The sequence below is a fragment of the Branchiostoma lanceolatum genome, chromosome 18 (assembly GCF_035083965.1).
Source record: "Branchiostoma lanceolatum isolate klBraLanc5 chromosome 18, klBraLanc5.hap2, whole genome shotgun sequence".
Lineage (NCBI taxonomy): Eukaryota > Metazoa > Chordata > Leptocardii > Amphioxiformes > Branchiostomatidae > Branchiostoma > Branchiostoma lanceolatum.
The window spans coordinates 14842286-14854006 of NC_089739.1; the positions used below are offsets into that span (position 1 = coordinate 14842286).

Genomic DNA, 11721 nt, shown 5'->3' on the forward strand with positions numbered 1-11721 from the left:
CAACTTCAAACTCCGTCTAAAGAGAATACGTCGGGCTCGCGTCAGCGGGAGTCAGGGTTTCGGCGATTAGCATAAAGCACGCGTTGATTAGCATACTGTAAGTCTACTTAGATCCCCGGTATATATATAGAGAGAGAGATTCGCGGGATCCGCGGCGACTTTTGTGCCGTGCATTCATTTCCCCGCGGATATATTTATCGTACTTGTGCCCCCCTCCCCACATTTACGAGTGATGAGCATGGAATATCTACACATAAACAAGGCTTTGCATCGTAGTTTAATACGGGCGGGGAGACGCCGTCTACCGTTGTACAATCATACAATTTTGTTTCTTGCTTTTGTTATGCTTACGCCCGATACTTTCTACAAGATGGCGAAATGCAAGCACCGCAGGTGTCTGTCAGATTTCCGGGCGGTGTGTCTAGAGGCGTCGCGACAGCGGCCTCCCGACAGCGGGAAATTTCGCCGCTGACGCGAAAAACGTAATGTAAACTGCGCCTAACGTGCAATCGTATAGCTTCACTTGTGGAGGTGGGTTGTCGCAACCGGAAGCGACGACATGGGATAAACATGCACATGGCTTTCTTTTCATTAAATAACATGTCGATGTCAGCTCCCGCGAGCTCACATACTTGGATTAACTTCTGTATTTAGCGGAGGGACAAATGAGGATAATGTCGTCCGCGTTCATGAGATGATTAATTACAGTTGAACCCACCCCAGCCCTCGATAAGCCGACACTCAATTCGGATACATACACATTAAACAAAATCGGTGACAAAGGGCTGCCTTGTGGCAGTCCATTACATGCGGTAAACGTATCGGAAAGGGTTTGACCCCAGCGGACAGAGAAGGTCAAGGTATCTTATCACACAGCAAGAAATCTCACTAGGTACATTGGTACACCTCGGGCCATAAGTTTCTTAAATACGTCCCGATCAAATTTACACGATCAAATGTCTTTGAGGCATCTAAAAAAACATACAAACACAGGAAAGTAGCCTCTGGCAGTAGTACTGTATAACCTCATTGAGCACAAATACACCATGGTCCGTACCATGTCGCTTTTTAAAACCAAAGTGGTTGCTGGGGGACAATAAAAATTCTTCGAGGCGTTTCAGTAGAACAGATTCAATACGTTTAGATACAGGGCTAGCGATGGCAATGGGGCGGTAATTCTCTTTACTGGATGTATTACAGCTGGGCTTCTTCAGAATGGGAACCTTGTGTTGAGACCTGTCCTGTTGTGCTGAGCACGCTGTGCATATAGTTGTGTAGATACCCGTCAGTGGCACTAAGCACGTGAGACCCAAGTAAAGGATTGTGTTAGGATGCGTCCGTCGTCCTTAGTACACGTGTATGGAAAACGACTTTTGCAGATAACGCTCTACGGCTATACAGTACGGGAGAAAGCAAGTAGCGACGTTGAATACGTTTTACGGATTCAATACATTTAGCGTATGTATTATGTTCTTTTGTTCCCGTACTTTTGCATCCATTTTGTGTTGTATATGGTGGTATGATTTCCGCTCAAAACAAATTGAATTTTTCAAACTTAAGCACAACCCTAGTTGTATCCACTGTCTTTCGTCAGTGACTAACGATAGGACTGAGAACACCAGGTTTTATACCAAAACTCTGAATAGATATGTTGATGAGGTTAAGACAATTTAGGATGTCTTAAAGTAATCTTTAAAAAAAGGTTAATTCAAGACAAAGTTTTTTGCCAATAGTTCAATTAGCTACTGTTGTTTTAGTACAGTAAAACAGTAACTAAATGTTGCTTGTCCGGGGGTGGGGGGTGGTGGGCAGTGCATTATCCCAGGTGTAAAGGATTCCTCTTAATTCAGCTTGTACGTTACGTCCGCTAGGGGGCCTGACAATCATGTTGTTGTTGGTATGAATAAACCAATATACTACTACTTCTATTTAAGTTAAAGCTATGCTATTTTCTACATATAACGCTGAAATAACAAAAGTCGAGCTCACTAAATCTGCCTCTTATATGTCCGTAACACACACACACACGCACACACATACACACACACACACATACACATGCATACACACACACACACACACACACACACATACACACACACACACACACACACACATGCACATACACATTCACACACACACTCACACACAAACACACATCCACACACACACACACTCACACACACACACAAACACACTCACACACACACATGCACACACACACACATACACATGCACACACACACACACACACACACACACACACATACACACACACACACACACACACACACACACACACACACACACACACATACACACACACACACACAATGACCTGCCTGTCCAAAGCTCTACTTATCCGTATCAGACCCAGGCGAGGCTAACGCGGTAAGACGACAGCCTTTGTTTGGGATTACCTTCTGTGGTAAGCTCCTTATCAAGTCTCCGCATGCGGCTCCAAGCCTATTTTGCGGCGGAAAAAAACCAAAAATATCTTTATATGGCTCTTACAGCTGCCACTATCGGATTTATCTAAGAAGTTGTCAAATTGTCAAAACAAAAAGTGATTCACAGCACGTTTGACAGGATCAGCCCAGCTAGCCTCATCCGGAAATAAGGATGGTAACGACCGGGAATATACGGTCCATACAGGTCCAAGATTACCTGAAGACTGAAAGGTTTTAAGACGCTTATCTTTCAGACAATACTGAGTTCCTAGTGGGACTCCCTTAAACAAATGTGCTGCAGCTGCTAGCAACAGAACAAATGTTCTTCAATCAGCATCTTTTTCTCTCCCTCTCTTCCATTTATGTATCTGTACACATCTATCTATATTATATCATATCATATCATATTACCGACCACTCCAACTATAGATAGATAGATAGATAGATAGATAGATAGATAGATAGATAGATAGATAGATAGATAGATTGATAGAGAGAGAGAGAGAGAGATAGATAGATAGATAGATAGATAGATAGATAGATAGATAGATAGATAGATAGATAGATAGATAGATAGATAGATAGATAGATAGATAGATAGATAGATAGATAGATAGATAGATAGATAGATAGATGAAAACACATTTGATTTACATTTAGGGAAAATGATCTTGCATCTGCTTGTAAATATTGTACCCAAGAATATGGTTCTTAAGAGCCTGTCACTTCTCCCACCATCTGAAGCCGTGTTTTCACTCAGCTCTGTGCCTCCCAGAGGCCTGAAATATTCCATTATGCGGTGATTTGCGGCATGGCTCTTTTCAAATCAACCGACAGACCATAACGCTAACGCCGGTGGCGCCTTGGCAATTCTTGCCGGACGTACACAGGATTTCTTTCTACTCTCCTCTTGGCGTTTAGTCCTGTTTCCACCTGAACTGTTACCATGGGCTGCACACAGACCTGCACTTCACGATAGGCCTTCGTCCGCCCAAGTGGTTGATATTCTACATTCTCAGGAACTTTTATACTTTGCAATATGACTTAGCATATGCCAGGCTGTGCACGCCCAAAGCAGAATCTCCGGACAAAGTCTTACTGATTCTCCTCCTCTTGAGAACTACACGACTGGGATCTTATTTCCTAAGGTTTCTCTAAGACAAACGTTGCAGTCTGCGCCTTAAGCGACTTGCTCCCTCTTGCCTGTGTTCACCTCATCTTATGCATGGCTTGTTTTAGAAAAGCCATTTTGCACAGTGGCGAACTAGCATATTATTTACCTAGTCAGTGCGTATCCTTGCGATCCAACACCGTCAACGTGCAATTTTCCCCTAGAGATTATCCACACTTTGTAAGAATCATCTTGCTTCGTTTGCCTTTGTAAGGCTTGCTTGTGCGTCATGCATGACGCGTGGGCGGCGCAGAGACCGTTAACGGCCGTTAAACTTCAAAGGAAAACAAATGCTATCTGATCAGCACTTGAAGAGGCAACGTTGGAAGAAGTTTGGAGTGTTTTATTATCTTAATGCAGAATTTTCGATTGGCAAGCAGTTAAAACAGTTTTATCATGCCATGGAGTTTTCTGTCTTCATTTTATGGAAGGAAGTCCATTTAGCAGAATAAACTTTAAAAGCGGCTCATCCTTTATATGACGATAAGACGAGAGCTTGCCCTATCTTACTGGGAGCGTGCTCTTACTATTTCTGAATGCTGTGTATTTTCAAGTAAGTATACCAGACGATGCTCGGTATGTATATATAAAGGGCAGATTCTCTGTTGTTCGGCCAAAGTGATCCAACAAATACGGTCGACAAAAAAGCTAGGGTCGGCACTCGGCGTGTGCAAAACACAACATTTTTGTTTTCTAGGCCCTGCTCTGCAATGTTAGAACATGTATAAGCTGTTAAATCTACAACAGCAACAACCAATCATCATCAGCTGGCGAAGATGAGTCATCAGTCAGCAAACCCAGAGAGAAACCCAGCTTGTTGTTGACATTTCATCGTTGAATGTCAACCCTATCCATGGATATGTTGGATAACCACTGACCTTAACATGAAGCTGTTTTGTGACAATAAATCATCTATATTCAATAACATACAATGAAGAGGTAATTTTTGGTCACGCGCAGTGGTTGATTGGTTTTATGAAGTATATATTAGCTAACTAAACAGTAGATTTAGTCCAAAATCATTGCTAGTTGAAATACTCTGAAATTGATATAAGACCCTTTCCTAACAACACAGTCTACTTAATATATACTGTTGGGAGTGAAAAAGCCATCAACACATCTCCAAAGAAGAGTTCGGAGACCTCATATTCTCAGTATGCAAATTACTTCCACATTTACATAATGTGTGCTTGGCTATGTACACCTTTTTAGAAATGTCTTACACATGGCACAATGTTAGCCATCAATCATTCACCACTTAGATATAGATACGGCTCTTTTGCATTGATTATTTATTTGCATAATTGGTATCTGTTAATGTTCCACCCACCATGCATTTGAGTCCAACTGTACAAGACACTGGAATTATAGAATTCCCTCACTAATTGCGCAAATTTGTAAAAGTGTCAATTTGTTTAATTTTCACATCACTGTGCACATCTCTGTCAAAGTTACCTACATATCAAATATATTGGAATTCCATTATTCCATCGTTCAGTTATCCTCCTTCGAAGATTGAACAAAAACGCCCCTGCAGTTACAGAAGCTGCCGGAGGACAAAAACCGCACTATTTTCTTATATCAAAAGCGATCTTTCACCAAAAGATCAAGACAATAGCATATCCATTAAGATCCACAAATCATAACTTGATGAGGATGCAGTTTTAAACGTATCTGTGAAAAGCGATTTGTGAATAGAAAAAAATTACAACCATCAGTTAGTATAATATTTAAGTAATCCTAAATAATGTTGCAAGAGGGGAACGAAACACTACTGTGTGAAAAGAGACGTTGCAAACTGATGATGATATGCTAGTGTCTGTGTGAATTTTCTATTTTTACTGCCCCGTCCTTTCCCCGATGTATATGACATTAGGCCTGGCCGGTTTCTATGACCGGCTCATAAACCACCTCACTTAGTGGTATATTTTGCGAAGCCTCATGTCACCACAAACACCTCAGAACCGGACATTAGCCCCTCATTAAACACTTAACCAAGATAGGAGACCATCAACATAAAATTGGCAAACTGTCAAAATATCAGATATGTTTGATGATATTGCATCTGCTTAATATGCGTCATATATACGCCATATATCCTTAACATATGTTTACTTTCTTTCTTCCTTTCGTACCCAGGACCCAGGTGCTGGAGGCGGTCAGACAATGTCACCTAGCAGAGTGGTTTACGAAGGCCAACGTCACACGTATACAGATCGCGTCATAACAGGTCACATGAGGTCATGATGATTATGTATCAAATCCATACTCCATGACAGGTTGCCTTGTCTAACATTACGATTTACATGAGATGCTTTACTAAAATCACATCAGGATCTGGACGGACCTGTGAGTGAAGCACATTGGTTACATACTGTCAACGTGTCACCTAGAGACCTAGGAAATGCAGGATCTCATATGATCTTGTAGTGTCCTCTGTACTCCTAAGAACATCAAAGTAACTGAAGGTTCGATGAATCCGTCCTTTGAGCAACATGATTACCTGAAGCCTGAGGTATCCATCCTGAGAGACTGTGTATCAGCACATGATAAATATGTTCGGCAATACGGGTATTCTCTGAAGTTCAAAGAGAAGCGAATTTGGATGCTGAGTGATATCCCGATGACTCTTCATCATCAATGTAATCAACGGCGGTCTCGTACATCAATACTTACGCAAGATGCCTTTTCCTACATCAGCTGGTCATAAGAGCTATTCCAGTACACGCTAACAAGCACAGGTTACCTTGAAAGCTGGCAGCATTTTAGTGGTCCATAGATTGAAAACCTGAATGATGAAAGTATCCTTACATGTAAATCTGACACAAGCTTGATGACAAGCGGATGCCTGCTGCGCGCGGTGCGTAAGAACGTGGTTTGTCGTACTAAAGTGTTTAAACGTCTGCTGTTGCCCTGACCGCCATGGCTCGCACGGACACTGCCTTCCGCCTCAGAAAGATGTCCAACATCTCAGCTTTATCAGACGCGGACTCGACCTTCACGCCTTTGCCGCGCCCTCCAAAGCTGACTGTTCCCGAGACCGCCTCCAGGATGTCCATGTCCGACACCGAGACCGAGTTCCTCTTCCCGCCCAAGCTGTCCATCTCAGAGGCAGAAGATGACATCAGCCTGTAAGTTCTACAGCCTCTAAAATGTGTTATTCATCTGTAATTCTGTTTCAGATAGACGATTCATACTATATGAGTACGGTTGGGAAATAACAAATTGGTTGGTTGGTTGGTTGGTTGATTGATTGATTGATTGATTGATTGATTGATTGATTGGTTGGTTGGTTGGTTGGTTGGTTGGTTGGTTGGTTGGTTGGTTGGTTGGTTGGTTGGTTGGAATACACCTTCCAATATTGAGTAGCAACATGGAATTATATATTTATGTTTAGCCATACCTAGTATGGCTAATTATGTTTAGCCATACCTAGTATGGCTAAACATATTGTTTTTACTCATGTTTCTTCTTCTCCTCCTGTCAAATCTTCAAATCGATTCATCTCTGTCATTTTTTGACCAAATGACCTGAAATTTGGTACAGAGGTAATGTAGGCAAAAACCAATGTGCGTTTTTTTCCTTTTTTTGATATTGACCTTGAAAGTGATTTTATTGAGGTTTTTAGGCTATTTTTAGCATATCTTGGCCTCCTGCGCCCTGGTATTTCAACCGAATGACCTGAAATTTGCTGTATATGTGCCTTGAACAAATATCTAAAGGACTACACTCCCATTTTTGGCATACATATCTTCAAAACGATTTATTTTGGGCTTTCTTGACAATATTTTCCACTTCTGTCACTTTCAATACTACATATGACCTAAAGGTCATTGACCCCAAGTGACTTGCACCTGGCCTTGCATGCCTGTGAGCCTTGCGACCACCTGATTGGTCAATTGAGTTAATCTAATTATCTTGCATTCCTGGCGCAGGTGTGCTAGTATTCATGCCAAATATGGTGTGGGAATTCCTAGGACATGTGATTACATGGCTTTTTTCACTCTTTTTTGAACAAAGATGCACATCTCCAGTTCCTATGTATTAAACCAAAATAATGTGAAATCTGGCATGTGTCTGCCTTGGTCATGTACACAGGCCCTCATTCAAATGTTTGGCATACAGCCATTCAAAACGATTTTTTAAACAAAGAATTTTTTCGTTTCGTTATTTTCAACCCAAAGTGCATTCAAACAAAGGGGTGTCACATTTTTATATTTCACCCATACTATCGCTGAAATATGTTGTTTTTGGTCATTTCCTGTCAAATCTTCATATATATCATTATGTATACTATGGAAAACTTCATTCTTCCCTGGGGTTGATCTTTTTTAATTCAATTTTGAACTGGGTTGATTATGTTGATTACGTAATTTTCAGCGGATATTTTTCGACTGGTCTAATTTACATGGAGATGGCACGGAATATCCCATTCTTGCAAGGGGAGGATTCTTTAATTATTTCTTTCAATTTTGAGCTGGAATGATTATGAAAAAGTCCATTTGTTAGCAGAAGTGTATTTGTTAAATCAATAAGTGGATATGGTTTTGGACTGGTCCATATTGTGTTCAGGTGCTACTGGAAGACTCCATTCCTGTATGGAGAGACTGGTAATTGTTTTTAAACTCAATTTTGGACTGGGGTGATCCATTTTTTAGCAGAAGTATTTTAGAAGTATTTTAGAATGGTCCATTGTTATTTTGGGAGAGTCCATTTTTTGCATGGCGAGGAGTATGGCTAAACATGCTGTATTTGCTCGCAAATGTTGCCTTTCTAGTTTGATTCATATTCTAAAAAAAAGAACTGACATGTTTGACATCTTATGCTAAGCTATTTCTTAATACCTGACCTTTATACATTGCCAGGCAGCCTCGAAGTCGGCAGATGTCAGGCATATCGACATTTTCTGATCTCGCCATTGACTGTCTGCCGACCCCTAAGCTGTCTGTATCCGAGCCTGACGACTACCAAACCATGTGAGTACAGATTACTTTTAACTTACTAATGATAGGAATGACACATTTCATGACTGGCGACTACTTTATAAGAGGGTTTGTGGATTTGTATGAAGGTGAACAGTAGCAATGTGCTGTTACTTGTATGATGGATGTGTCGCCTTGGTTGTACATGTCAGGAGAGAATGTAATGTGCATACACGAGATATCAAACGACCGATCAGCTTGACTCGGGATTTGCTTGCATCAATCAACAATCAGTGGCAAGGTCAACTGTAAACAACAAGTAAACATAGTTTAACCCTTGATCAGCACGGTGCCTCATCTGCATTGTTTTAACAGCCATATCAATGAGCTGTTGTCTTGTAGCCAAAATAGAATGTTTGGTCAACATTGCATCGGAACTCTGCCCTTTACACAAGATTTCTTTCCCGACACAACTATATTGGAACCATATACGGGAGGTTATCAATTTACACACGAACACGATCGTATGTAACATTATGTGTGACACGCGCTCATGAAGAACGTTCTGGATACTTCCTGCCTGTTAGTTCGCGTTCATTCCACTTCCCGACATGCACCTTTACGATGGCATAACCATGGCCTCCTTCAAATGGAAACTCTAGGAACGTCAAATAAACCCTCACTCTGTACATACTGGCCAGGACCTCTCACTGTTATACTATTATGTACTATAAATATTGTAGGTACTGTAGATATGATTGTAAGTATGTAAACTGTTAAATTGATTGATGTTCAAAATCGTAATTCCCCTTTCTTCATTGTGTGTTGTCAGTAGGGTTAGTTGGGGCAGTTGGGAATCCAAGGCCGTTTTTTTGTCACAGCTAACACGACGATTATTTATGAATTAATAATGTTTCCTTACAAAATAATGTCTGAAGGCTAATTGCATATACAAAATCAACGTAGAAGTCAAGTAATGGAGTACATATCGCTGATGTCTAATCAACTATAAGGCGCTACGTACACTATTGTCGAGTTTGGACTTCTTCTTTGAAGGCAGTGGGCAATGAAGTGTCCCACGTTCGGCATGATGAGTTTTGTGATATTCTTTGAAATGTGATCTTTTGGTGATCTTCTAAATGGTAAAGGCTTGGAGGCATTGGGGCAACTGTTTGAGATAATCTGTTTCTTTCGTTCTCGTAGTGACTATACTGACTAGTAAAATGTACGTTGTATTTCATTTGCCCTTTCTGTCATTGAGCAATATTTGCATTATCTCTCGTGGACAGGTAGATTGATAGTAATAGATGGACATATTCATAAACCAGTCTATGACAAGTGAGACATATACATCAGAAGGCCGCAGAGTTGGATTGATAAACAGTATGCGGTAACAATATAAATGCGCTCATTGTTCGTTGTCAGCTCGTGAACAACATGCCCCGAGAAGTTGAAAATAAATCTTCATAATGTTTTCATTGATAAGATATAACCAAAGAAATGCGGCATCAAACGTTGGAAGATATCTACGAGAAATGAACATGATACTAAACAAAGATAGTGTAAGTTCAAATGAACGATGATCAATGCAATCAGTGAATGTGGTAGTCTGTAGGAGCAAATATTTGGTGTGAAGTAGATCTTACAAGTAGATTCTCAGGTCCAGGCCGGGTTGCCTGGCGGCTCTTTAGCCAGGACATCTGTCTGTGTATCTTTGGGTGCATTTTAGTTTATTTCGTACTGTGTATGCACAAAACCCCTGAAATCTTCGTCAGCGAAGACAAGCCAGAGAGAGACTGTGTATGCAGTATCAAAACTATCACCGATGCAGTCCACGTGTCATCCTTTACATGGTTATATCTCATAGTAGGTCACACACACACACACACAGCTTTTATATCATGGCAGTAGTATGTAGGTAAATATGTAGAATTCACACCAAAAGCGAGATACCAGACCATCCATACATGTCCGTATTCTAGGGAGTATGTCAAAAAGGATGGAGCACACACACCCGCACACACGCATGCACACACACACACAAACACACACACACACACACACACACAAACACACACACACACACAAACACATTCGAATAGAGGGACGGACGGAGACACAAACACACACACACACACAAACACACACACACAAACACATTTGAATTGAGGGACGGACGGAGACACAAACACACGCACACACAAACAAACAAACACAAAAACATTCAAATAGAGGGACGGACGGATGGAGACACACACACACATAAACAATGAAGCACGCCCACTCACATTCACAGAGGGAGGCAGACACAGAGAGAGAAGCACACATGCGAACAAACGCACGCGCGCGCACGCACACATACATGTACACAAACAGACAGATGGGCAGAGAGAGTAAATGAGAGAGGGAGAAAGAGAAAGAGAGATAAAGATAGACACACCAATAACAAAACTTAGCTCCCATAATTTGGAGTACATGTATAAGACTTTCATAATAAAAGAATTCATGTTGCAATTGAACCCAACTGAGCCACGGTATTTCCATTCCATTAACGACCTGGACTGCAGTTCCTACATTGTCATTCAGGTGGAGCACTTGAATTTGGCTGCGATTGATCCTGATTCTTGTTATCTCCATGAAAAATGGAGATATAATTTTGGGTGTGTCTGTGTGTCTGTTTGTCTGTTTGTGTTTCCGGAGTACTGTAGTCAGCATAACTCAAGAACCTCTTGATGGATTACGATGATATTTGGTATGTGGGCAGGTGCTGTAAAGCTGAAATTCAAGGTCGATTTTGGGCCCCCTGGTATGTGACCTTGGTACTACAGCAGAAATTCAATTTTTGTATCTCTTGACCTGGACGTGCTATGGTCTTGATTTTTTGGTGGCCGATAGCTTGTGGTGTAATGAAGAAGTGGTGTGGGTTTGGGCCCCCTAGCAGCTTGCTCTAGAACTGCAGGGGCGTTATCGTGAAAATCTTCTAAGGAGAATAACTGAACAAAGGAACGACGGATTTCCATGATATTTAGTATATAGGTAGCTTAGTTAGAACCCGGTCGTCTTCCCTCAGCCAATCAGGAGCGTGCATTTCTTGTGACTAGATCCACATAGTGTGGCCTCCCAAGTGGTAGGGGTGTACTAAGAAACGAATAAATTGATTAAGTTGGAGACGCCCACC

The 11721-nt window shown here is 41.3% G+C and overlaps 1 protein-coding gene across 1 annotated transcript; it reads left to right on the top strand.

Moving 5' to 3' along the window:
• The first annotated feature begins 5764 nt into the window (after positions 1-5764).
• On the top strand, positions 5765-8601 carry LOC136424036 (uncharacterized). Its single transcript, XM_066412439.1, has 2 exons — positions 5765-6752; positions 8487-8601. Exons 1-2 carry the CDS (start codon positions 6544-6546, stop codon positions 8599-8601), a joined length of 324 nt encoding a protein of 107 aa, XP_066268536.1. The 5' UTR covers positions 5765-6543.
• Positions 8602-11721: the final 3120 nt, after the last annotated feature.

What these genes read in the sequence shown, in the direction of transcription:
- LOC136424036 (XM_066412439.1), top strand. Translation starts at nt 6,544, where the DNA reads ATGGCTCGCACGGACACTGCCTTCCGCCTCAGAAAGATGTCCAACATC. An exon ending in GCAGAAGATGACATCAGCCT is followed by an intron (nt 6,753 to 8,486) that starts GTAAGTTCTACA and finishes ATACATTGCCAG; the next exon opens with GCAGCCTCGAAGTCGGCAGA.